Here is a 27,922-nt window from a genome sequence, read left to right as displayed (position 1 = left end):
TATCAGAGACAGAGTCTGCAGAATCATTAAGAGCTTCAGATTATTTTTAGAACTGGGTTGTTTTGAAGTTTGGGGCTAGCACAGAGTCAACCACACCAGATAGCATGTGGGAAAGTTTCCAAAGTAGTTTGTTCCTGTAGACACTAAACATCTGGACTAACTACCGCTCAGAGCTTAAGATCTAAGCCACCAATGAGCTGTGGAGGAATGCATACATATTAGTACTTGCATACATTCAGATGCATGTAGCATAAACATTGTGCATGATGTTACGCACAGATAGGGCTGTGGTAAGATTAGTTGTCAAAGAATAAAGGAGTGATGGTTGGATGAATGATGAGCACTTTTCATGCGTTTCCAATTTGAAGAACTGAAAATAATTAAGCAGCAATAATAAACAGACACCACTTACTACCCTCTCAAAAGAAACGTCCATACAAATCAAATGTTCACACGAATACAGTAACATGCAGGGAAATACAGAAGGGGCAACACATAATTGCTGATGCATCAGCCTAAATTCTTTCACATCACAACACTGTGGCTTAGTGGTCTGAAAACACATAGCACATAACAGCATCATCCTCAGTTTAAACAAGGGTCTTAGTTGCGATCTAAATTAAAGCTCTCTTCACCACAGTCCCTGTATGTGCGCTCACAGAGCACTATCAGATAAAGAAAACATAGCCAAAAAATCTTAAAACACATCAACTTTTTACCATCATATATAATAACCATTTGGAGTGCTAACTTTCTGCAGAAGCTCAGGTCAGAATCTACAGAAAGTCCAAGTCAAATAGGGAGAAAAGGGAAGGGGTTTTTATCTTGTTGATCTGCACATAAAGAAAAAGTGCAATAGGGCTCTGACAGCACGGCTCCTGCTTTTTTGCAGTGTGGTGATGTAGCCCTTTGGATATTTGGCTGCAAGGCTGTGTGGCTCATCGCTGCCGTCAGAATGTTGACACAAGTGCTCCTTCATTTGCTTTCAGCAGGACCTCCTGAAAACTCACACCTCCTAGCAACCCAGCACTTTGTTTCTCTGGCTCGCTCGCTCGCTCGCTCGCTCGCTCTCACACACACACACACACACACACACACACACACACACACACACACGGGAAACATTCTCCCATCTGGGTGTTCTATTGGGGGTTGGGGTGTGATTTGGTTGGGAATGGGGAACAACAAAGAGGCGCCTTTTGCTATTCTGATGTACATCCCATCCTCTCAATTTATCAGATGGTCTCTTTGAATTAGTGGAGGCAAATCAAACACAGCCAGTGAATCTGTAGCTGTTTCATTCATTTGTCCATACGCCTGGCCACACTTAGTATCATTACTAGCACTAACTGTTCCTGGATAAAAAAAGCATGTGTTTGTTGACATGCAGACGTGTGTGCGTGTGTTGGGTGGGTGGGTGTTTTTTCCACTTCTCAAGGAAGAGAGGCAGCAGATGCTAAAAAAGCACATCTCTTAGTTAAGTGTAGGGAGAACACAGCAAGGTCACTCATCTAGATGCAGGGAGATGAAAGTAAATTGCTTCAGTTGAAAGTACAGATTAAAATGTTCTTTGAAACTGCATCACTTGCAAGCAGAAAATACTGAAACACAAAAACCCACATAGACACACATAGCACACCCTGACACAGAGAGTAATCTGGTCCATTTCTCTACTTTTTGGCTTTCTCCACAGCATCTCTTTGGAAATTTAAGGCTGGTGATTAGAGCGAAAATCATCCATCTGTACTCCTTCCTGTCATCTCTTCTTAAAAGCCCAGAGGTGAAACCAGCAATTACATTTACAAGCCTCAGTCATGGGAAGGTGCTTAGAGGGTTTCTTTGTGGGCTTTAGCAAGCACATGTGCTCTCTCTCTGATACATTAAAATCTGACAGTGTCCGGGTAATGCTTCATTTGAAAGTGGAATTAAATGACAGGGAAGAAGACGAAATTTTACAGACTTGGATTGAAAAAAAGTTTTGATACGTTTGCAGTACATCCTCCACAGTCAGGAAAAGCCATCAAAATCTAATCCATGTGCCTTACAGTGACAGTTGGTTAATAGCACACATTGACTTAAAAGGCAGGCAGGCAAAAGCAAGGAAGAGACAGGAATTGTTGAAATATGAAGACTGGACGCACAGAGAGGAAGGCACTAGTATTTCCTATGATTTTATGCATAGATACAGACATTTGGATGGTGGATAAACTATAAACAAAACAGTTTAATGAGAGGAAAAGAGCACACACATACAGGGACTTTTCCCAGTTCTCTCTCACTGAGTTTCAGCCAAGCTCTACAATCAACTGCATTGACACCACAGAGAGATGGCAGGAGGAAGAGAACTAGGATACAGAGATTTGAATTCATTGGTATATTATATAATGGCTGCTAAGATTTCCCTGCAGTGATTGACTACTGTGTTCCCAGATAACCTCTGCAAAATGACATGATCCCCATTTTTTTATGCCTGCATCTGCACTGCCATCTGTTTTATCATGAAGCATAGTTATTAAGGAGGAATATGGAATGGGATACATATGATACTGTTGCCTCAAAATATCAAATTGTGAACTTTTTAATTGATGAATTTGCTGCCTTCATTTTTGCAGTTTCACCAACACCATCATGCCTGTTTTTTTTTTTTTTTCTTTAAACCAAGTCACATCTCAAAAATATAGTAATTCATTCTGATGGATATCACTGCAACTTTCACTCACACTGTATAAGCAGGCAAAGCATTAGTGACATAGAACAGTCTGGGAAATGGTCAGCAGGAATGCATGATATTGTAGAAAACCATGCAAAATGTCCAACTTCATTATCCTTCTGATGAATAAATATAACAAACCAGATATAAACAATCAGCTGTAACAGATGTCTGCGAACCTATTAGCGAACAGGAAATAATAATGGAGTGACATAAATTACCATTGTTTGTGAAGATATCCTAGTACCATGAAATTAAACATTAGTATAGTGTGATGTGCAGTAAAATGTTGACTTTGGAGTTCCATATTTGGCTAGTTATATCTGTAAATATAAGTAACAAGGTGTCAAATCTAGATATATGTTATTCAGTATTAGAGTGCATAGCATCAGGCTGGCGATCAACCAGGCCAATCTAAGAGGACGAGTCAAGAGACAGATAGAGAACAGGCCTAAGAGCAAGAGGAGAGAGTGAGATTAATATCTGTCCAGTGTGTTTTTTAAGATGTACAGGCCCTGTTCCAGCACCTGGAAGTAAAGGTGCTTATGTGTCAGATTTCATCTGCTCACCTGGCCATGTGTGTGTATGTGTGAGTAAAGAGTGTTTTTGAGAAGGGGAGGGTGAGTAGAGCAAGTTGCAGCAAGCCTATCAAGACACATTCACTTAGTTAGACTGTAAACTAACTCTCACTGTGAGGGTATCACATCTTCAGTTTATGGATTATCACAATACATTGTCCTAATAGCTACACATGCCTGGCTTTTTCTAGATGGCAATACATGATTTTGTTTATTTTTTAACTCTTTCTTCCTTTTTGTTTCTTTCTACTGTCTTTATCCTCGTCCTTTAACCTCTCTGAACCCTTTACAGCGTGGGTGTTCTGGAAATGTTGTTGGTAAACCAGTGGATTATCTCAACTGCTTTATGACTAAAGCCTAGCCTGCTATTAAGGGGCTTTGTCATTGGGAAAATCGCAACTTCCCACACACGCACCTTGAGACACACCTCGACATACACACCCTATCCCCGAGGGCTGAAGAGAACATGCACATTGCAGTTGACAAGACCCTCATAACCTGCGAAACCCAGATCCTGGAAAAGCCCCTGATGCACAAACACATACAAAGACACATAAATACGCTGTAGTGTAGACTTACCCTCAGGCAAATTCTTCAGTTGAATGAGCAGGATGCTGTAATAATGATAAAAAGCTTACGCCATGCGCAGCAATATTTCTTAACCGAGATAATTGCAGTCCAGATCTGAATTATAAAATCAGACAAAAATTACTGATGAGAGCACACCTGCAGAGAGACAGGGGGAAAATAAAAATACCAAGCTACAACTGTATCCCATGGATTGGATTAGGGTGCAGTTGTAAGTGCTGCACTCTGCCTTTGTTACCCAGCTTAATTGAACATAGCTTGGACCTGACGTTGGCTAACAACATGAAGTTAGCTCTCCCTGCATTAGTGCCAGAGCAAATTAATTCTCCCTACAGATCAATGGGCTTATAGTCTATACACATCAGCACAGAGAGATTTCACAAGCAGGCTGCTGTATCGGCTGCTTCATTTTCTGCCTATACTCCACAGTCACCTCCCAGCCCACCTTGTTTATCAATGAGAAGAACTCAGATCAACACACAAAGGCCAACATCGAAAAAACAACTTCCCCCTGTTGTTTTTCACATTTTCATCTATATAGATACAAACATAAACATGCTCTGGCTGTCCTACAGAGAGCCCAGATCAATATGTAATGGGGATCACACTGAGCAGATGAGCTCTCTCACTCTTTCTGATTGAACCCTGCCTCTTTGTGTTGTTAAGACACATCTCCAGTCTCAGAGAGAGTGAAGAATTGAAGAAGGGTAGCTGGAAGGAAAAAGAGGCGTGAGGACAGAGAGCAACAGAGGGGAAAAGATGGCACAAAAAGGAGGGAAGAGCTGAGTGCCAAGATGTTGCACAACAACCCCTAGTCTTTCCAAAAGGCAGAATTATCATTCAGGGCAAAAACACATCAACAGTAATCCAATACCCTGGACTCTGAGGATACAGCTTAGCACCACCCCCATACCATACAGCACACAGCACATACCCACACATAACCTACATGAAGACTTCAGTCATTTCCATAGCCAAGTTATATTTAAGAACACACCCAAAAGAATTATAGTAACCCTTAAAGGATAACAAGGCATTTTATTGGGAAGAAAAGTTTATCTGTTTGTGGCACTAAGCCATAAGCCAACTGTACTAACCATGAACAAATGAAACGAATAAATTAGTATTCATGTACGGAAGAAGAATTAAGCCATTCATATTGCCATTTCATCGCTTCTCTCTACTATATAGTCCTGTGAGAGACAGGGTACACCCAAGACACACTACCAGTCTATCACAGGGTTGACACTTAGAGAGACAAACACTGACATTCACACCTCAAGGAAATTTAGAGTCGCCAGTTAACCTAACCCCAAACTGCATGTCTTTGAACTGTGGGACAAGCAAGGAGTACCTGGAGAAAACCTACACAGAAAGGCCCCGGGTTGAATGGGATTCAACCACTGCCCCACTATGCAACCCAGTGCGATTATATCTTATATCTATATCTTATATCTATATATATCTATATTATATCTATATTATAGCTCATTTATGTTTTTCATATTTTTTTTTGGACAAATACGGAGGTATTGGCTCAGAGGAATATTTTGGGTATTTTTATAATATATATAATACCTTTCATAATTCTTTTATAATTACTGATAATAAAAGGAGCACTGCTGGGTTTTCTTTTAAATAACAAACAATGGTATATAATTGTTCCTCAGTGACCAGAATTTAGATTTTTTAAAAGATATTGTGGTTTACTTTTCTTTCTGAAATGTGAGATCTAAATCCAATTTCAGTACAGGGAACCTATGTCCAGTTGGAAGTGGCTGCTTTCACAATACTTTTTCATGCTAAATCTTCATGGATGAAGTGCTTTTAAAATCTACATCATGTGGGGAAAATGGCCAAGAACCTTTAGTCACAGACAGTTGCCCTTGAGTGCTGCGTTTACAATACTGGCTAGTCAGAGTAGTAGGAATAGCTTAGCGGCTGCACCTCTGCATGATGTAAAAAGTAAAAAGACTGTCGTCTGGCCTTAGGAGCACTTCAAAAAACCCAAAGCAGTGTGAGCTGCAGCACAAATGACAGACACACACAGGGGGTCAATGGTTTGTGTGTGTCTGTGTGCACTGTGTACACGTGTGTTGCAGCCTAGGTGGACGTGTGCTTGCGTGTGCTTATGCATGTCTGTTTTTATGTGTGCTATGTGTGTGTGTTGGATGAGGGGAGGCCTATTAAAAAGCTGCCTGAGGAGAGAGCTTTCAGTTGGGAATCTGTGGGGGGCACAGAGGATGGCAGGGCCATTGTGTGTCAGAGTTCCATCCTGAGAGCTGGAATTAGAGCCTTTCTCCTCTGCTCGGCTGGAAGACTCTGTACCACCACCGACCCCGTGTTTAATTAGAGCAGCTCTAGAGAGACAGCCGAGAGAGATGAAGAGAGGGAGGAACATGAGCGACAAGGATAAGAAAGAGACAAATGAAAAAAAAAAAAAAAAATCACTGGGTGATTGGGTAGGTGGAAGAAAAATTGGATTCACACCGTTTGGAAAGGCTGTGTAAGTCTGATTGGAATGTAATGAGGTGAATGATAACATGATGTGAAATATGATAAAGGTTAGTCCTGGCAATGTCTGGAGAATATCTGTTGCATGCTACTGATTGGAAACAGCAGCTAATATTACTTACTTTCACAGGGTGTATCCGACTTTCAATTCAATTAGCTTCCACAATTTAGGATTCCTCATATAAACAATGTTGAGGAGTGCATGATATGCCTTTGTGGAGGTTATAGTCCAATCACATTAGGTAAACAAACATTAATGGATGATAATGAATGTGACCATTATCTCTGAATAGAGTGGCTATTAATATTGATGATTGTTTTTATCCCTACACATTACAAACCAAAGCAACATCAATATTTGTCAGAGCAAATGAGTGCGAGAATGTACGTTTATCAGTGATTGGATAACTAAATGGATAAATGAAGGAGATAAACATGAGTTGTTGTCTCCTCTGCTGATGATCTATCTGTTTAAGCTCATGAGGTTCATTTATGTTAAGTGGGTTGATTGTTATGGGAGGTAAACAACTTGTCAAACTTTATTCAAAAACAGCTCATTCTGCTTACCTGTTAATGCCAAAAACATCTGCTGGTAAAATGGCTCGTCTTTGAAAATGCTGCTTGTTTGTGAACTGACAGGGCGATCAAAAGGGTTGTCCAAGTGAAAAGGTAGATAATACTGGATGTCAGTGTAATCGCTGCTGTTGATTTGTAGGTAGGTGTGCGTGTTTGTAACTCCCACCTGACAGGACTCCTCACAAAAAAAAAAAAAAAAAAAAAGGTTCAGTGAAACTGGTGATGGATTATCGGAGACTCCCTTGTCATAACACTGTATAGCAATTAAATTGAAAAAGGGCCTATCATGGGACATCACAAGACTGGGTCCACAGTGCCAACAGACACACACACACACACACACTCTAGCATGAGGTGCGTGTTGACCCCAGCTATATTTGGGCTTTCTCTCTCCAGTGTGTCTTAATCCTGCTGTCTTCTGTGTTCCCCCTGATTAGTCTGATCAGTCACTTCTGACAGGCCCATTTTTATCCCTCCAAAGACACAAAGACACACACAGAAGTCATACACTCTCATACAAACACACAATACATTGGAGATACAGGCAATCTGACTCAAAGGGAAAGAAAATAAAAGGCCAAAGAAAGTGTCCAGTCACTCACAAAGAAAATATCCCATCATAGCCTACAGTTACAAGTGTTACACGTCACTTCACATGACCAGTCCCAAACAGTTGCACGCGCGCACAGACACAGACACAGACACAGACACAGACACAGACACAGACACAGACACAGACACAGACACAGACACAGACACAGACACAGACACAAAGCTGATCAAAAAATATAAATCGCCCAGGAAAAAGTTTCCAAGCTATAATATGCATAATGAATCAACGTATATTACCCCAGGGGATTTTAGTGCTGAAAGATAGAGGTATGAACAGGAGGCAAAAAAAAAAAACAAAAACAAAAATGCAAATGTGAGGTGTGACTGTGGGATAGGAGCTAGGTTTCCCATCCAATGCCTGAACAATATTGTCCTTCACCTGCTGAGATCTAAAGCAGTAATCAGGAGGCATGGAGAGCCATGGTGACTATTTCTGTGCGGGGGACCTTGCTCACTCTGAATGACTCCCTCAGGCTGTAGATAAGAGTCAGCATAGTATGTGTGTGTGTGTGTGTGTGTGTGTGTGTGTGTGTGTGTGTGTGTGTGTAGGTAGGAAGCGTAACCCTCCCCCTCTGATAAATCATATATCTTTCTCTCTCTCATTTGTCCCCTCTCATTGATCCTGTATTCTAAGCATTTCCTCAAAGACCAACCTGCTTGTAGAGCTGTAGTTGTATTCAAACTTGATTTAGTTGAGTTTGCCATGCTTGAACTCTAAGGGACCATTCTGCTCAGTGGTTGTAAATTACATTTATTTACAAGGAGGATCAGAAAAAGAAGGAAAATGTGTGGGTGTGGATGTTTATCTGTGTCCATGCTGTGCATGTCCATACAAGGTCAGCATTGCTTTCTAATAAAACACTCTTTGTAATAATTATAAAACTTCTTAAGGATTAATAAATAGATTGTAAAACAGATTGGAGATTGTAAAAACCTTTAATTGGTGCTTTTTTGTCCCCTAGCATGAAATGATTTGCTCTCTGATAGAGTGACAAGAGAAGACTGATACACTCTCAGATCTACAGAATAAATATACAGCCTGAGCCATTGTTAATAAATAAATTGTGATTGAGATGTTTGCCAACAATTTCTTTTCTTTCTTTTTTTTTTAAACAATCTGGCATGTCAAACATTGTTTTAATTAACATTAACTTATTGGACAATTAATAAAAAGGACAACAAGTCCATAAATTATTCGCTATTAGTAAATGCATTAGTTAGTACCTTATTGGGAAATGGTGCCACTGGCTCCAAGAATTCATTGCATCATGTTCCTGATATCCTATAGGCTCACCTAAACCACAAATCCCAGCTCAGTCTAGACCACAAAATCTCAGAAAGAGCCAGAGCTGCGGTTTAGAGAAAGTGAACACAAACAAACTTTGTCAAGTGATTCCCTCTTTGACTTTCATCAGCATGATAATTTTCCTCCAGCCTGAGGCCAAGATCCTCTTTGTTTATGTAACATCACACAGTGTTCCAGATAGCCCTACCTGAAAGCCAGGGACTCATATCTGTTTCCCAGCTCTAGCTCCACATCCCTCCCCCTGCTCAGGCTTCAGCCACACAACAGCTATCCCATTGCTTGGACAAAGGAAGCTTCACTCGGATGTAACTCATGCCTGCACATATAGAAAGTCAAGACAAAGCCTGCTATTCTCCTCTAGCAACAATAACAACTTTTGTTTTCTTACAAAAGAAAATACACTGCAAGCACTTGCCAACAAGAAATAAAGAGATACAAGCAGCCTTAACATTGAGTTGAATTGGTTAATACATAACAAATATATGACATGAAACAACAGCTCATTATGCTTATGCTCACAAATTCATTTGTTATGGTTTTTGTACACACATGTATCTGTCCAGAATGGAGCTAAAGATACTTGACAAGCCAAAGCCCCTCTGGCTAGCCCTGAAGCTCTCTGACTGCTCCTGATACTGTGATGATAGTGGCAAAAAGAAGGGTCCTCTTAGGACATATCCTAGAAAAATAAAGCTTTAAAAACAGATGTGTCCTTCCTGACTTGTACTGCAGCCTTTAAACCAACTTTATATACAGTACATTGCATACTCCGTCATTTGAAAACTCACAAACTTAAAACAAAGGTCAACTGCATTTATACACGTCTGTACACTCTTCACTTGTCAAATGATTCGTACTGTTAATTGAATTTTTGCACACAACTTTGAAACTGAAAAGTCACACCTAGAGTCACACAATCAGGACCTTATCTCACACCTGAATTTCCGGCCTGTTGCTTATCTGACAGTACTGTAGTTGCTAGTGTGTATAAAATGCACTGCACTTCATAAATGTTAAGGTCAAAAGACACCAGCCATATAATGTTTCCATAAACAAGAGATGAGGCCAAACCTAAAAATATATCACACAGATGTGATTAAAAACATGAGCTGAACTTCTATATAAAACAGACGCCTGCCAGGACGACACCTCATTGTAAACACTGTGTGCGTTACTAAAATAAAACTGAGTTTTGGGGTATGAATTTTCAGGCTTTGATAAAAGAGCAGCTATATGATGGTCTCGTACATATAGTTAAACAAAATATCGCCTACTGTGGAGACAGTCCTGTCCAGAAGATATGAATTATCATTCTATGCTGACTTTTCCTCTAGATTCATCCAGTGCTGCTGCCTTCTTCCATTCCTTCCCCCAGCAACATCCCCCTTCTTGCTCTCTTTTCCATCCACCTTCTATGTTATTTCACCATATGAAAGCATCTGCTGTATGTGTCAACTTAAGCCAGTGGACATAACCTACCTTGGCATGGTGGTTTGCTATGAATATAAATGCAGAGAAACATGATATTGCTGAAGAAAGCACATGGCTGATAGAGAATAAAACAGATGGGAGGCGTACATATGAACTAGGAAACAGACTGCGGGAGACTGTTTTACAACGCTGCCTAGTAGTACTGCACTGTTCATAGCGTCAGGATGTCATAGTGATTTACGCTGTACTGTGTCATTCATAAAACAAGGCAGCAAGTAAAAATGTACCTCATAAGTCTGCTGTGCACTATGCAGACAATGCAAACACATACACTAATTTCACATCTAACTCTTATTTAAAGAAAATAGTATATGCTCGTATTTACTCTTGCATTCATCTTATTATTCTCTCAAAATATATCTACAAATATTACATAAGTGCAAAAAGGAAAAACTAATTCTTGTTCATAATAAAGGCTCAGTATCATTTTATCTACATCAAACTCACTCAAATTTTAATTGCAACTGAAGCTGAACATGTCCTAGCACTGACCCTTGAGCTACAAAAATTGGGACAAACCTTCAAGTGAATTTTATGAGTGAACCAAATGCCAGCTACAGCTTGTAGACACACTGTGTAGGAAAACACAGGCTGGCCTGTGACAGATGGTCAGAGTGAACAGGTCAATTCTAACAATGTGTGCTACATTCAGGAAAGTACAATCAGCACAATGGTTCAGAAAGAGAGAAGCATCTGAAGCTTCTGTTGTGTTGCTTAAGTCAGCTATACAGCTACAATGACAATGGATGGAGACACACACTTTCACAATGGGATAGAAAAACACAGCAGCCTGTAGCCTGTCTGCCATGAACATCCTGGGACTTGTGCACAATACATTTTTCAGCTGACAAATATTAGTATTTTTGTTTTTCTCAGCTCCATCTCACCTGCCCTCTCCCTTACACCGAAACTGTAACACAAACATCACCCCCTCCAGTCACCACGTAATGCCTCTTTTGCATTTCTCTGTGTCCTGCTAGCTCTTTGCAATTAAGCAAATGGGTCATTAATTAATCGCGGCAGGCCACAGGACACACGAGGAGTTAATCAGACTGGATGGATGGACTGCTGGGACAGTGTGCACCACACAAACACACACGCACACTCACACACAAACAAATGCCCGCTATCACAAACTATTGACATTTCTGAAAAGTGAGCCTCCAGTAAGATGTGCATGAATAAAATTACAGAAAATGGCAGGAGGTGATGAAAAGCAGCTTGATCATTGATTTGTGTTGTCAAACTGTGCTGAGTGGCAGTTTCTTCCAGGAGGAAACTTTGGTTGAAACCTTGCCTCAGGCCATCAACATTCAGAGTGAGACAAGAGGATATGTTTCCAGTGCATGATGGTACACAGCTCAATTGTTGAGACTGAGGACTGCTGACAAATCATTTTCATGAAGTATATACAAATAGGGCTATTGATGGGAAAACCACACAAGGTTCCTATAGACTGGATTTATACTGAGCAAATTGGTTTGATAAGTACAGGGCTGGTCTCACACAGGTGCAGAGTCAGTGCTGAGACATCAATTTGGCTGTTGAGACATATGTTGTGAATGCCAACATGTTTCTCTGACCCTTTCTGTTTAAAAGGCGGGTTTCTCCTGAGGCGCTTGGTGCATCTGTTTTTTCTCTTTCTTTGGTTAGATTCCCCTCTCTCCCAGATGTGTATGTTTTTGTGGGTAATAACATGCAAAAATGTTTGGAATGTTTTGAATCTGCCAAATCTGAATTTGTTTTGAATAGCAGCAAAAGAGAATACATGTGAATAAATGTGTCCCGTACCACACAGCAGGAAATATAGACACAGCAGCTATTATGATTAAATCTAAAGAGGGCTGCTTCAAACAATTATATTTCTCAAATCATTTGCTTTGTCAAAAATGTTTTAACATTTTGCAGAACAGAAAGACAAGTACATGCAGCAAACCTTAAAAACTATCCATCCATCCATTATCTATACCCACTTATTCCTGTTTAGGGTCACAGGGATCAGCTGGAGCCTATCCCAGCTCTCTTTGGGTGAAAGGCAGGGGTACACCCTGGACAGGTCACCAGTCCATCACAGAAATACTAACCAGGCCTGGCCCTGCTTAACGTCCAAGATGGGCCGCTCACAGGACAGTATGGCCATAGGCCACCTTAAAAACTAGAACCAGAAAATGTTTGGTATTTTATAAGATCAAAAGAGTTGCAGTCTCATTTTCTGTTTGATTACCTAACTAATAGTTTGGAAGTCAGCTAGTGTGGCTTTTACAACTAAAGCAAACCAGAACAAACCAACACTTAAAATCAAAGCTAAGTTCAAACTGGAAGGAGCAATACAAAAATCAGATGAAAGGCCCAGTTTTTCACTAAGAGTACAATCTCTTGAACTACTGTGTTGGATTCAGATAACCATGGGACATCACTTCCTTCCCCTGGAACTAGGACAGACAGGAAAAGGTGTTTTTTGCTACATCCATTTATTTCCTTCAACCTCCCATGTCAGCCTGCCCAACCTTTTTCTGTCCGTCAGCAGGAACAGAGCAGAGCCGGCAGGTCAAAGGATGGAACAGGTCAGGGTGGGAGTAAAGACAATGGCACAGGATGAGAGTTGCTTTGTCCAGTACACTCAGCACTATCTGATCTGTCAGAAGGACAAGAGGAAAGAAAAGGTGACACCAAGCAGAAGCTTGTACTCTCATCTGGACAAACCTAAAAAGTTGCTGGTGTGGTGGTGATATTGCAGTAAATACATGCAGCTCATTTGAAGTAGACACTTCCTGATGAGATAATATTGGCAGCAAACGGGCCTGAATGCTGCTGCATTGAAACGTCTCGCCCAGTTTGAGCCACTTAAGAACATTAACTGATTGGCCAAAAGACATGAACACTGGAGGGAAGAAAAGGAACCGAGTAATATTCTCAATATTTGCACTAAATCATTGACAATAAAATGCTAGAAATTTGAAGGGAGGGATAATATAGATACCAGGGCTTTTGAGCTAATAGTCTATGTAAGAAATAGAAGAAAAAAGAAAATGTAATTCTTTATTTACTGAATGGATTTTTTTTGTTTCTTACTGCTCTTTTGTAATCAAATTTCTCTCCTTCATTAAGATAATTACTCAGAGTCTGGAACAAGAACAACTACTGTAATTTAATTAGAAAGGCTTTCTCTTCTGCTGTGCAGCTTCAGCACAACAGAAGACTACACACACACACAAATTTCCCTTCTCACCCCTATGGGTGGTGTGTGTGTGTGTGTCTTCCTCAATCTCAGGTCCTCTGGGAGTTTGAGGGTTCTTCACAGTATCTTAGCTGTTCCTAGCACTGCGCTCTTCTGAACTGAGAGCTCTGATGATGTTCCTGGGATCTGTTGGAGCCACTCTCCCAGTTTGGGGATCACAGCCCCGAGGATGCCGATTACCACGGGGACCACTGTTGCCTTCACCTTCCACATCTTTTCTAGCTCTTCTTTCAGCCCTTGGTATTTCTCAAGCTTCTCATGTTCCTTCTTTCTGATGTTGCTGTCACTTGGGATCACTACAGCTACCACTATGGCCTTCTTCTGCTGTTTGTCCACCACTATTATGTCTGGTTGGTTAGCCATCACCAGTTTGTTGGCCCAGCGGGAATAAAAAACATTTGTGTGTATACATGTGCCTTTGTCTTTTTCTAAACATGGGGACCCAAAACCAGGTTTTGGGCAGGTCCACATTGTGGAGACCTGTCTTCCTTGTAACAACTTGGTTTAAGTTTAGGGTGAGGTTAAGATTAGTCAAGTAGTGGTTTCGGTTAAAGTTAAGACAAGCATCCTGGAAATGAATGCAAGTCAATATACAGATCCTCTAGTGACAAAAACAAATGTGTGGGTGTGCCTGTGTGTGTTAAAGTGAATGTTGTAGCCTCAATAAATACTTACAGGGGGCCTAAGATCAACACGACCACTAAAACTCTTCACCTGGGCCATTAAAGTATACAGCCAGTGAAGGCTCTATTTCATTATGGTGGGATTTAACACACTCTACTTTTCACTCAAGCAAGAAATTTCTCTGGTACCTGAAGACCAAAAATAAAAAGATGAGACCAGCTTTCAGGCCATGCAGTTTTTACCTTTGCTGGAATTGAATTGAAATTCGTTGTGAGTAGCAGTTTCCTCCACTAGGTGGTGTTGCAGGGCTGTCATAAACATTCACAGGGACAAACTGAGACACAGCAAGGTCCACAGGCCTAAGGCTTGCACTTAAAGGAATGTCTTCCTGTTTATTTAACCAGAAACATAGCCCTATTTCGTTTATTTTTTTTTTTTTAAAATCAGTCCCAAGGCTCCAGTCAGGTTTATTCACCGCCATGGAAAACATGAGATATTTACTGTGATTAGACCGTATAGGAGCAGATAAGTTCTCTGGCCACTACAGTAGTTAATTCCAGTGTTTGATTTCTATCTAGAGCTGAAGGTCAAGTGTGGTATTAGAGTACAGCCACAGACTAGTATGCCATTAAATGAAAACCTTCTGACTCAATTTTCTCTTTAACAGCAGCAATAAATCAGACGAGCACCACCGCTGTGCCGAGCGTGCCTCTAACCCAGGGTTTGCCAGTTGTTCCCAGCCTGGCCAGTTAGCTCAGTATTGATTCTTTGTCTTGCTGTGATACCATTATAACCATCTGACCTATGAATGCTGAGCTCACAGCCATGGCCTGGAATCCAGTACTTGCTGCTTTTGAGGGGAGAGGGAACACCATGAGAGGAAAGACCCAGCTCATGCACAGGGCGCTGGATTGTGCTGCTTTCACCTAAAACGTCTGCCCTTGGCTTCTGCCTGCTCTAGCAACTGCATCTTTCACCTCTCACATACCTTGACCTCATCACACATCATCTTCTTTTCCTTTCGGCTGCTCTGTATCCTCCACACCCACATCAACTATTCTCACTGCCTTATAAAAATGTACTCACATGGTACAAGGGTCAGCCCTTGGGCAACAAGAGAGTTTTTGATTATCAGACATTATTGTAAGTTAGCAGGAAATAAGTATGGACTGCCAAGTATATCTGCAGAGTCATTGTCTAGGAGCCATTGACCACAGGGGCCTCAGATGTAGATAAACTGAAGGCAATGGCCCGAGGCAAAGAAGTTAATGTTAAAAATCTTACATTTGATTCTAAATGATGTTATGCTTCATGTATAAGTAAGGAGACGTGGCTCACTACACCAGTGGTTCCTACCTCTCAAACAGTCAGTTTTTAAAAATTCATTAAATAGTTGTTGGACAACTTATGCTTTTATACTTTACCTTCTCTCTTTATGAAATATTAAGAGTTTTACCTCTTCAGGCCATCAGACTAAAACAGATCAAATGCAACAATCAGAGGGAAAAAAACCACAAGACAAAATGATTGGGAACCATTGACTGGAGAAAAAAAAAAAAATCAATTTACAATGTTACAAATTCCTGAGTGACTCAAACACATGACAGAGTTGCAAAATTCCAAAGAATTATTGCAGTGTCATTTCTGACTGTACTGCAGATGTACTCCTAAAACGCAAAGAAAGAAATTGTAAAAAATAATATTTCTATTCCATTGCCATACAGCTGCATTTCTCTGCTTGCTCAGTCAGGCCCTTGTGCATGTGATGCCATGATTATCCAGCTAAAGCTCAAGGTGTGTGCAGATCAGCTCCCACCTGTGCAGAGGTAATTACAGTTTCATTCCTCTCCAGCAGTCATTGGAAATAAGACCATAACTCCGAGACACTACTTAGCTACACATAGACCTGCCTGATGGAGAGAACCACACCTGCACACTCACACACTTATGTATTCGCCCTGCACACATTCAACCAAAAAAAAACAAAAAAACAAAAAAAACAAAAAACACTATTGTTACAAAAACATAAGCTCATAAAATTGGCCTCATTCTGAGGGATTTATTACATTCTGATAAGCATCAATGTGATTTCATCTAGCAGATAGCATTGATTGTTTACAGAAAAACGTAAGACTCCTGGAATCCGTAAAACAGTAGTCAAACTGATTCAGTATAGGATATACAGTATATTAAGTACCACAATCAGCACACATCCTCAAAGAAATGAGACAATTCCTTATCATTTACTGAAGGACACACTTAATCTTGGAATTTCAGAAATCTTTAAAATGTTCCAAAATTTAACCATGTGAATGTTCAGAGGTAGACCGCAGGGATCAAATAATCAATAATCAATAATCATCAGAAAAACCTGGAAGCCCTTTTTAGGAACACAAATTTGTGCTTGTACATGAAAATCAGTTGTTAAACAAAGGAAACGCCCTTAGCTTATATATTACTTTTATACCAATAAAAATAACTTTGTAACTGATAAATCAGTCAATGTAATTTTAAATCTGGTACACATAAATATAATTTTTCCTATCGAATAGTCAAGATAACATCTTTTGCAAGCATAGCAGTACATGTACAGTTCCTGGGACATATATTGCATTGCCAGATTAAAAGACAATATAAGCATATAAGCACTTTTTGTGGAAGGACGTTACGGCCTTGATTTCAACATATATTCAAAAGCTCTGTTGCACTTCCTCCCTAACCTGTTTTAGCTGGTGTGTTCACTATGCAAAACAGAAATTTGACACTGGCATCACTCCATGACTACTTGGTATTCAGGCTCTATTTTAACCATGTAAGGTAACTTCCTGAGCAAACCCTTGCACCAACACAGACAATAAGAACAAACAATGAAGTCCAAGCTAATTACAGGTTCATTAAGTATTGAGATTATTGGAAATATTTTTCTGAAAATCTATTTTAGCATGTCTGCATTACAAGATGAATATTGCTTCTGCTGGAAGACTATAATGTTATTCCATTGCGCTGGTCCAGTGATTCCCAGAAAAACATCTATTCAAACAGGGAATTTGACTGTGTCCTTGTTAGCAGCTGTTTGGTTTTCGTTGCTGTTGTTCATCCTCTCGCAGCCTCTGAGTCTCCCTCAAAGGCCCTGTTGTCATAGCGATGCTGATGTCTCTCTGGGTCAAGGCTCCCCGGGTCAGTCAGTGGGACTTCGTACATGTGTTCTCCTGCGACTGTGATCACAGTGACATCTGGTGGTGATTCAACAGGAATGCTCTCTTTTATCTCCTCTTCAACCCCCAGAGCCTTCAGGATGTCACACTTACACATAGGGCAGGTTCTCCTCTCCAGCAGCCAGGGCTCAATGCAGACTTTGTGAAAAATGTGGTCACAGGTTAGGACTGTTACCACTTCACCTGCTTTGTAGGACTCAATACACACAGCGCACATGTGGGAATCAGAGGTAGTTTCCTCATCCCCTCTCTTCAGTGTGCGTACTTGCAAACGTCCAATTGCCCTCTTAGCCTCCGATTTCATCCTCCTCTCAGCGCGCCTATGCACACCCAGATTATAGAGACGATGTGCAGAGATAAACACAAAGTACACGATAGAAGCTGCTGTCACAATGAAGAAGGCGATGGACAGGAAGTAAAGCCAGTAGGTGTCCATCCAGGGTCCATGTGGGCTGCCTAAATCAATAATCATAAGAACATCTGTCCCATTCTTCATCAGCTTGACAATCTCCGTGCCCAGAGTGTTGCCGATCATGATAGCCACAATACCATCTGCATCTGAGTGTACCATATGAGTGGTGCTGTTCCCACTGCCATCCACATTATACACCACGACTCCAGAAGCTCCTTGACGTTTGGCACCATTGATCTTTTCAGTGAAGGTACAGTTGCCCCTTTTAACAAGAGCTATCCAGGGTGGTGAGCTGGAATTGCGGTTATAAACAGGGTCTGGGCCACAGCCTTTGGGGTCTCCCTTGGGAAGCGTAACAATGCCTACGGCTTTCTCCAGGGGAGAGCTCCGACCATACACCCCACACTCACAATATTTGTCCACTGTGTCATTGTTACTGTTAACATAGTTTATTTCAACAACGGCTGTCCAAATCACCAAGGCAGCTGAACAGTGAACAAGCCCTGACAAACACAGCGAAAGCAGCAGGCAGTGTTGTGTCTTCTTACCCATGGTAACGCTCTTCCTAAAACAAAAAGAATCCCTTTGTTGGCTTCTTTAAAACTCCTTTGTTAGTCCCAGTTTCTGGTTTGTTCGAGCCACAGCGATTTGAAGGCAGCTACAGTTTCAGCCAGCCTGCTGTCTCCAGTAACCTGATATCAACGTTTGGTAACATAACACGAGCTATGCGTCAGCCACTCACCACTTGTTATCTTCCTGAACCTTGAACACTGAGCACTCCACACAGAGGGCAGGGTGCTGGTATTCAACAAGTTGAAGTACACATAACACTGTGCTGTTTCCAGAGCCAAGGAAGAGCTTATGAGAAGCGAAGGCAATATGAGCAGATGATAAGGATAATTTTGTTGACATAGGCCATGGAACAGAGCAGTGCAGTGAAACAAATAAAAGCTGCCGACCGCCTGCAACGAATAAAGCAACTCATCCAGTTTTTCGGGTCTGACTCGATTCCTTCCTCTATTTTCTTAGTGAGGTCACTGTTGTGAAACTCAAACTGTCAAGTGTTTTTCCTCTCTGCCTTTGCTATGAAAGAGAAAAGGTTTGACTTCACCAAAGATGTAGACCAACATATAGAGCTATATTTGAAATGTCCCCTAAATCACACAGGCTGTGCACACATTCATATAATAAAGGTTTCCTCTGTGTCTGCTGGACACTTCAAAGAGTTTGAATCCACACAGCAGGCAGAGCTCTATCAAATGAGATGGAACAGGACATTGACAAGTTTCCATTGTATCTTCTTACACACAGGTGAAAACACACACACACACACACACACACACACACACACACACACACACACACACACACACACACACACACAGGCTTCCAGTGACAAATGAGATGGGGAGGTTTTTGCCAAGCTGCTATATTACCTTAGTTCTCAAACACACACAAGCTGCAGTACACGGTCCTCTGTGGAACATGCTATTAAATAATTTATCTCACTGGGACAAAAATCTGTAAATAAAAGAAGCCTGGTATTTATTCTTAGTACAGGTCATGATAACAGGAACAATGGTGCTGCTATGACTCTTAAGTTCCTGAAACTTCAATAATGACAGAGATGCAGCAAAAAAGCAAAGCACAATGGGAATACATATAATAATCAAATGAACTGAAGAGGAGAAATGTTTTGTTTTCTTCATAACACACTTTATTGTGTCAACTGTATTTCCAAAGTAACTTCCTGCTAGAGCACTGCCATCTACTGGTAGGCTACGGGTCTGGTCTACAACAATAAGCTGCTGCACTAAGTGAGGGTCAGATCAGAAATCCAGGCCTAAACACATTGGACCTTGTACATAAGAGCTGATACAATACACATAATCTTATGTGTAAAACAGACAGAAACATAACCACAAGATTATTAATTAATCCAGCAGATTTTAAAAGTTGTACTGCACCCAGTACTGAAAAGTCGAAATATTGACATTTGGAGCAAGGGCTGATTGTAAAATACACAAATAAAATAAACTTAAGAAAGACGTTATTTTGAACTAAAATGTGCTGGAATTCTGTTGTGAAGTTATTTCAGTTTCTTTTCTATAGTGACTATTTCTTTGGCTGACCTTTCCATGTGTTATTTATTAAGCTTGATCATGGTTTTATAATAGCTTATCTATGTTTGATACCAAACACTGTGAAGCTCCGTGACATCCAGGACAGTCACACCCAGTTAAGCATTTCAGTTTCCGTAAAGTAAAAGGCAGTCAAACCACCAGGTGGCTCACATTGTCGTTACACCACACGGGGGCGCCAAATACTCACTGCTGTCCATTACATGACTAATAAAAGCTCTTTACTGGGTTACTGTTGGACCCCAACACTCTGGTGCAAACTGTGGGTGAAGTAAGGTCTGTCACCCAGGGAATGTTTCCTCTTACCTTAATCTGAACCTCACTAACCCCAACCAGTCATGTCTTATGATTCTTACCTTGACCCCATCATTGCCCTCTAAACTATTACCTCTACCTACTCCTGAGCATTGGGGTCTAACGTTTACTCGCTTTAAATCACTGTCACCCATGACATCAAGAAAACCATGTGCAGCATAGTTTGGCTGATTGCGAGCACAACGCCATAAAAACGCCACCCATACCTGATGATAATACAATCTTCATGTTGTCTGGACTGAGTTAAACACACTCAGCCCTCACTGTTTAGTGCCGGTACCGGCTCATTGAAAAATAAATAAATAAATAAGCAAAGCGACTCACCACTTGTTGGGCTGGTTTGTTTCCGCAGTTTGAAAATCCACTGTGCGTCAGGTAAATGTCTCCTGAGGGCGCAGGGTCTGAAATGTCCCCTGAGCCCACATGTCCTCCGGTCTATCAGTTTGGGGGAAACTTGGGGCATGTCCAAACTAGCCCGACACTCGGAGTGCAGCGTGGAGAGTGCAGTCTGTATTTGGAACAGAGACACTGACTAATCACATGTTCAGTTGTGGGGACATTACACATAAAGTGATAGAAACTATACGGTGAATTGGCCTAATGTGAGACACTTCGCTCTAATGCCTCCTGAAATAAATGAAAGTCAATGTAATTGGAGGGGTTACTGCAAGCTGTGATGTCATGTGATCAAAGTCATATGATATCTCAACTGTCCAATCATAGATTAGGGTGCAGGAACTTTCAAAAAGTAAGCACCCCATGTGGAGGCCACCCAAAGGTCAATGACATAGCATTTAGATACATTTAATGTTAAGGGTATACATATTTTATGAGTAGAACAAGTTTTTTTTTTTATCAGGATGTGTTCATGACATGTTTGTTCATGAAATAAAAAACAGAGAGACAGACAAAGATGATAACACATAATAATAATCATGACAAAGAAACATTGTTTCCATGTGTGTAATGAGGTAATTTCTGCAGGTTTTCACACCTACACTATGCACTACAGATTAGTCATGACAGGTTACTGTTAGTAGTTTTCTGCAGGTAAAGTTTTAGCATTTGAAATGTTGTATCCATCCATCATCTATACCCACTTAGTCCTAACCAGGGTCCCAGGGATCAGCTGGAGCCTATCCCAGCTCTCTTTGGGTGAAAGGCAGAGGTACACCCTGGGCAGGTCACCAGGCCCATGTATCATTCAAATACGCCTATTATAGTTACATTGGTCACTGTTAAGTGAAATAGAAATATTTTATATTAAGCATTTGAACCATTTAATATTTAAACTTTGCAGTTCACGGCAGATTGCATCTCATTTGGTTGTTTGGCATCTCTTTCAGTGTTGTTTTGCAGCAGAGCTCCAGAGGATCCTGTTTTTAATCCCATGTATGTGGAAAGTAACATTTACCCAAGTGCTGCAGAAATGTATGATATTCTTTACTAGAGTATTTTGTATGCACCTTTATAACTGTACACACCATTACATTCCTGAAGCATTTTTAAGCCAAATATTGTACTTTTTGCAGTTTATGAAGTCCGCTCTGACCAATGTTAAACAGCTACAGCGGTAAAATTCATCATTTACATGAATGCAGCAGTAATAATCCAGAAACATACTGTATAATAGTATTAACAGAGGCATGATTTGTCTCCATAATCAGTAGGCTGCTGTCACTTTTGAGGCCTTAAGTACATTTTGCTAGTAATGGTACTTCTACTTGTAGTGGAGTTTTTTGACAATGTGGTGCTGGTACTTTTATTTGAATAAAGGATCTGCAGATTTCTTCCACCACTGATCCTGATCGATGACTCGATGGTTAATTAAGAGAAATCTTTCCAGCTTCTGGCCCTGCTCTAACTATTCACGGCCATGCGAATTGGATTTCTGTTACCACAAAGAAAAAATAATAATTTTCCACAATTAAAGACGTGGCAGGACTGTGTTAAAGTGAGTTTATCATGAATTACACTCCTGATGCGCCTCAGGCTGGAGCGTGAAGCCGACTGGAATGACTTGCAACTCGTGATCCCCCATTCATGGCAGCAGCAGCCCTTAAATATGCTTTCTTCCCCCAGTAATCTCCCTCTGTGTCTTTGCAGCGCGTAATCGTAGTGTAGTGTTAGATGCAGCGCCTGCCAGCACCTTCGGCCCACATTTAGCCGCATCTTTGTTTTATTACGAGTGAAGTGACACATGATTCCCTGGAATACTCGCTAATTTCACATTATTGACTCAATGACCATGAATCAGGTTACAGCGGTGCAGAAGAAGAAGAGAAAAGATTTTATACCTTATTTTCTGGGATTTGTAATATTTTTATTTTGCACGGTCCATCTTGTGTCATTTACAGCAAAAGCAGTTCAGGAAGCCCATCCTGCCAGGGTGCGTCGGGCTCTTGGTAAGAAAACTATATGAAACAAAGAGAAAAGTTATGTTGTTTGTTTGTTTGTTTACCTTGAGCCAGTTAATCTACTCTAGGCCTGACTCTCAGAGTGCTCGGTCATCATGTTGTCATGATATGTTTTAATGAAAATCTCTCTATCAGCAGCCTAATTCACCACGAGCAGTTCAGTCCCTGATAGTTTCTCCTCACACTGTGTTAATGCATTACCAAGCACCTGGTTTCTCCGCCATAGGCCCCAGTTGTGATCCCAGTCTTAGTCCAAGAAACAGCAGTTAAAGCATATTTTATTTCCACAAAGGGAATTTATGTCTAACACACTGGAAAGTGAGGTTCAAGGCGCGTTAAGGCTTTAATTAGGCCACTAAATCTAACACAGTTCTCATATTCACACTGCTCAACAATAGGTAGAGCAAAAAAAACAAAGCAAAACAAAAAAAAAATGGAAGTGGTCAGTTCTCTTCCCCAGACACAGCAGACCTCCGGTCATGTAAATCTCCCACAGTATTAGAACAAAGGTTTATCGTTTTAATCTGTCAAGACGTGCGTCATTAGAAATGTTTCTACTTGTATTGTTTTGCAGGGTAAGTAATCAACAGGGGCTTATACAGACTGTGACAGTGTTTGCTCGAGGCTACTAATCCTCGTATTGGCATAAAATACCGATGTTTTGGTGGTGGCAGACTTTGACGTGTGTGTATGTGTGGGGTGTGTGTGTGTGTGTGTGTGTGCGTGTGTGTCTTCCTGTTGCAGAGAATGACACAGACTGCATCGCACCACAGTCCTCCGAGTTTCCTGAAGGCTTTTTCACGGTGCAGGAGAGGAAGGACGGAGGGCTCGTCATTTATTTTATGATCATTTTCTACATGCTTCTGGCTGTCGCAATAGTTTGCGATGATTACTTTCTGCCGTCCTTAGAAGTGATCAGTGAACGTAAGTGACATGACGTTTCTGTGTTATAGGCTGGATGTGGGCTGGTTCAGAGGCCTACATGAACTGTAATGTACTGTGACACTGGGAATAATGCTCATATTGATCCAAAACTATGATGTTTGATGCTTTTATGACACGTCACACCTCTACTGATCATTTTTGAGTTGTAGTTTATGGCATTGTTGAATCAGAATGAATACAACATGTCAATTGTTATGTATTCTTAATGGTCACTGTGTCTCTCTCAGGGCTGGGACTGACTCAGGATGTGGCAGGAGCCACGTTCATGGCAGCTGGGAGTTCAGCACCTGAACTGGTCACAGCCTTTCTAGGTATTCACACCTTAGTGATTACTACAGGCAATGTTGATGGTGACACCAGCACCTTTATCACTGTCACGACATCCCTTCCCAACCTGATGGACTGTGGCTTAACCACCATCTGGGAACAGAAAGAGACTGCAGCCTTTGATTAGGACATCTTTCCTCTCAGCAGTTTATTAGCCCTCTGGACTTCTCCTTCTCTTTTTCATCAGTGCTTCCACATCATCCCTGTTTCCAACACTGAAATGTGCCATTTGTGTGTGTTGTATGTTAGGTGTGTTTGTGACAAAGGGAGACATTGGGGTCAGCACCATAGTGGGATCAGCAGTCTACAACCTGCTGGGGATCTGTGCAGCATGTGGACTCTTGGCCCCTATGGTATCACAGTATTAAAGATTAACAAACAGACTACTTCTATGTATAAATAAGAGTGACACCTTTACTTTATCAAAGCAGACAAATGATTGTGTATATTGTGTCGTATAAGCTGTAAACCACTTATTTTGTTTCCTTTATCAGGCAGGGCGCCTCACCTGTTGGCCACTGTTCAGGGACTGCCTGGCATATGGCATCAGTGTTGCTGCTGTAATTGGCATCATTTCTGATAACAAGGTGTACTGGTGAGTGTAGGTGTGTATTTGTGTGCACTGACTAAGCATCGGGATAAACTTAAGTGACCTTCAGACCTTACACCATGTGAATGTAAGGTGATGTAAAAAACAAAGGCCCATATAGCTGTTTACTGTGTCTTGTGACATGAGAACAATGTAGAAAAGGACAGTGACTTGTTGACAATAAAGGGCAATAAATGTCCCCTGAATCATAAAAATATCTTACCATAAACACAGCAATTGCAGCAGCATTCATTGTTTATGAAAGATTTCTGTGTATTTCTGCAATTACTTACTGTTGGTGATAGCGCAGTATTAAACGAAGCAAAGAGCAAAGCTCTGATCGAGGTAGAGTGAGTCATAAAAACTTATCGTCTTGTAAAATAAAAAAAAGGTTAAATTGCCAAACGTGGTTAAAAATAACAAAAAATAATGAAAATGACACCTAAGATCATAAACAAGCTAACGTCTACACACGGGACAAGTACAGCAATTTCCAAATAAATTAAAAACAAAAACAAGAATAACCCGTGAAACAGTTTGATAAATCTATCCATACAAAACACCCTTTGAGGCCATTTATACACTGTTTTGTGGAAAATGACTGAATAACGTACATCCTCTGAAGGTAATTTGGTTGAAAGCCCCAGGAAAAGCTTAGTAAGTTGATCTTGCTCAAACTGTTTTCTTTACAGGTATGACGCTGCCTGTCTGCTGCTGGTCTACGGCATCTACGTCGTCGTTCTGTGCTTTGACCTCCGCATCAGTGATTTTGTCCTGAGGAAGCTGAGCCCCTGCTGCACCTGTCTGGGTAGGGGATCTGACGAGAAGACTGAGACGCAGCCTCTGATGGGCTGGAATGACGACACCAGCCTGCGAGTCCACAGTCGCTCCAGAACAGACAGCGGGATCTTCCAGGACGACTCAGGATACTCTCACCTGTCCCTCAGCCTGCATGGCCTCAATGACATTCCTGAAGGTAAGACACACAGTAAAACACACTTTTTAACAATTCAAGCACACTGGTTCACAGATAACATGATAAAAATCAACTCAATACATGATTTCTCTACTTGTGTTCGAGCAGAGCATAAAAGTGTGTTTGCTATGCCGGAGAACGACCTGAAACGGATCCTCTGGGTTCTGTCTCTGCCCATCATCACTTTGCTTTTCCTGACCGTCCCTGACTGCAGGAGACGGTTCTGGAAGAAGTGGTTCATGGTAACCTTCTTCATGTCAGCTGTCTGGATCTCAGGTTTCACATACACACTGGTGTGGATGGTCACCATTGTTGGTAAGATCATTGCTTGAACACTTCATTCTGTAATAAGTTGTATAAAATGTGGACATTTCTTTAGTCTTTTCTGTTAAGTTCCAGGTGTAAGTCACTCTGTCACGCACCAGCTTATACAGCCTTTGTGGATTTCAAGTGTTTTGTAACTTGTGAGAAAAAATGTTTAATTTGCAGAGAAGAGTCACATGTTGGTCTGGTGGATAATTCCTGAGATGCCATTGTCCTGGAAAGTTAAGAGGGGGGTTACTGTAGCTCCAGTGGGCCATGCACCTACCCAGCTCTGTTACAGCTTACTTTACCCCTAAGGAGTCGATCATGTGAGCCCTCAGTGTATAAACAGAATTACGCAAAGGCAGTTTCAGAAACAGCTTCACCCCATCTGCAACTGTGATGTAAATTATAACACTGACTTGGGATCAAGCTAAAAAGGCAACCTCGTCATGTGGCGATGGTAGTTCTACTGAAGTATAATGAGATTATTATCCTGTTAGTCGTCACATAGCTCACATGGAAGCAGTGAAGTCATATGAAAGGGAAAGCATGAGACTGAGCAGGTACAACTCAAACACTATTTTATTTCTCAAAAAATGTATTTAGTGATTTATTAAAATGAAACTTTCTGAGCTAGGAGGGATGCTGTTGGAGAATTTGGTCTCATGACCTGAGTGTTTCTGAAATCTTCACTGCTAATTTATTAAACCTATAGCTCCAGTTACAAGCAGCTGCTGTTCCTTCCTCCAGGCCTGATATTGTTGAAGGAAACTGATTTTGTGTTGGCATCATCTTTACACAGGTGAGACCCTTCTCATTCCTGATACAGTTATGGGACTCACGTTGCTTGCTGCTGGGACCAGTATACCAGACACCATAGCCAGTGTGATGGTAGCCAGAGAGGGTAACTTTCATGTTGCATTTTATCAGCTGCAAAAATTTGCTGTTCATAATTGACACCATTGATTCCTTTTCTAAATACAGTAAAGTGGCTGTTAAACACTTTTTGTACTGTTTAGACAATGAGCTCGCTTCTTTAAAGATATTTAAGATGACTAGTCATTTTTACTGTGTTCCAATTCTTTTTCCCAGTCATCTCTTTTAGATATTAAATCATGGATATCCTGTGGAAATGTAGATTCTGATATGTAAACATGTTTTCTGCTTAACAGGGAAAGCAGACATGGCCATGTCCAACATCGTGGGCTCTAATGTATTTGACATGCTCTGTCTGGGCCTGCCTTGGTTCATTAAGACTGCATTTGTTGATACCAACAACCCTATAGAGGTCAACAGCACTGGACTGGTCTTCATTTCCTCCACACTGCTCCTTTCAATCATCTTCCTTTTTGTAGCTGTCCATATTAACAGATGGAAGCTGGACTGGAAGTTGGGACTCGTTTCTCTCATCTGCTACATCCTCTTTGCTACTCTGTCCATCCTGTATGAGCTGGGGATTATTGGCAATAATCCCATAAAGCTGTGTAGTGACTGATATCTGACCTTCCCAAGACTGAATGCCTATTTTCTGACTCCACACCAAACTTTAAAAAGGTCAGGCTTTCAAATGTCAACCGAAGGAGGCAAGGTCCCACTCGGTTTTTTGGCTGTGGAAGATGTGTGCTGATCACATCTCAAGACAACCACCATTAGGATTTCACTCAAGGTGGAAATGTACCAAAGATCATTCTCGAGCTTGTGCCTACCAAGATCCTCATCACAGTATCATTATATGACAGACCTGTTAACAAATTTCCAGACGTGTTCATACTCAGTGTCCATAAATGGAAAATTTGCTGTCAAAAGAGTGACCAGTAAGATCAAATAAATCCAGAGACTAGAAATAAAGATGTCAACTAAACTCCTTTGATTTTGTCCCCATTTAAACATCATCAGTGGCCTCATCTGGTAAAAATTTACACACAACCTGTTCTTACTTTAGTCATATATCTGTCTGCGATTTAAATGGAATTTCCCCACTTGCAGCAATGTTGAGCAACTATGCACTATCAAAAGGTTTGTTTCCACATTGATGAACAACC

At 41.0% G+C, this 27,922-nt stretch overlaps 2 protein-coding genes across 2 annotated transcripts; one reads left to right on the top strand and one right to left on the bottom strand.

Annotated features, from left to right (window-relative positions):
• Positions 1-16,263: 16,263 nt before the first annotated feature.
• rnf128a (ring finger protein 128a) lies at positions 16,264-18,855 on the bottom strand. Its single transcript, XM_026319704.1, has one exon. The coding sequence runs from the start codon at positions 18,414-18,416 to the stop codon at positions 17,331-17,333; it is 1,086 nt and encodes a 361-aa protein (XP_026175489.1). The 5' UTR covers positions 18,417-18,855; the 3' UTR covers positions 16,264-17,330.
• A 3,580-nt stretch (positions 18,856-22,435) lies between these two features.
• slc24a5 (solute carrier family 24 member 5) lies at positions 22,436-27,905 on the top strand. The gene is made up of 9 exons (XM_026320060.2): positions 22,436-22,725; positions 23,482-23,661; positions 23,910-23,993; positions 24,259-24,362; positions 24,504-24,604; positions 25,291-25,574; positions 25,683-25,889; positions 26,683-26,784; positions 27,053-27,905. The coding sequence occupies exons 1-9, from the start codon at positions 22,563-22,565 to the stop codon at positions 27,373-27,375; spliced, it is 1,548 nt and encodes a 515-aa protein (XP_026175845.1). The 5' UTR covers positions 22,436-22,562; the 3' UTR covers positions 27,376-27,905.
• Positions 27,906-27,922: the final 17 nt, after the last annotated feature.

This window comes from Mastacembelus armatus, chromosome 3 (assembly GCF_900324485.2).
Source record: "Mastacembelus armatus chromosome 3, fMasArm1.2, whole genome shotgun sequence".
Taxonomy (NCBI): Eukaryota; Metazoa; Chordata; class Actinopteri; order Synbranchiformes; family Mastacembelidae; genus Mastacembelus; species Mastacembelus armatus.
The sequence above is the reverse complement of the archived record's forward strand: the minus strand, read 5'-3'. Positions and strand labels throughout refer to the sequence as shown.

What these genes read in the sequence shown, in the direction of transcription:
- slc24a5 (XM_026320060.2), top strand. Translation starts at nt 22,563, where the DNA reads ATGACCATGAATCAGGTTACAGCGGTGCAGAAGAAGAAGAGAAAAGAT. An exon ending in GTGGATGGTCACCATTGTTG is followed by an intron (nt 25,890 to 26,682) that starts GTAAGATCATTG and finishes ATCTTTACACAG; the next exon opens with GTGAGACCCTTCTCATTCCT. An exon ending in TGTGATGGTAGCCAGAGAGG is followed by an intron (nt 26,785 to 27,052) that starts GTAACTTTCATG and finishes TCTGCTTAACAG; the next exon opens with GGAAAGCAGACATGGCCATG.
- rnf128a (XM_026319704.1), bottom strand. Translation starts at nt 18,416, where the DNA reads ATGGGTAAGAAGACACAACACTGCCTGCTGCTTTCGCTGTGTTTGTCA.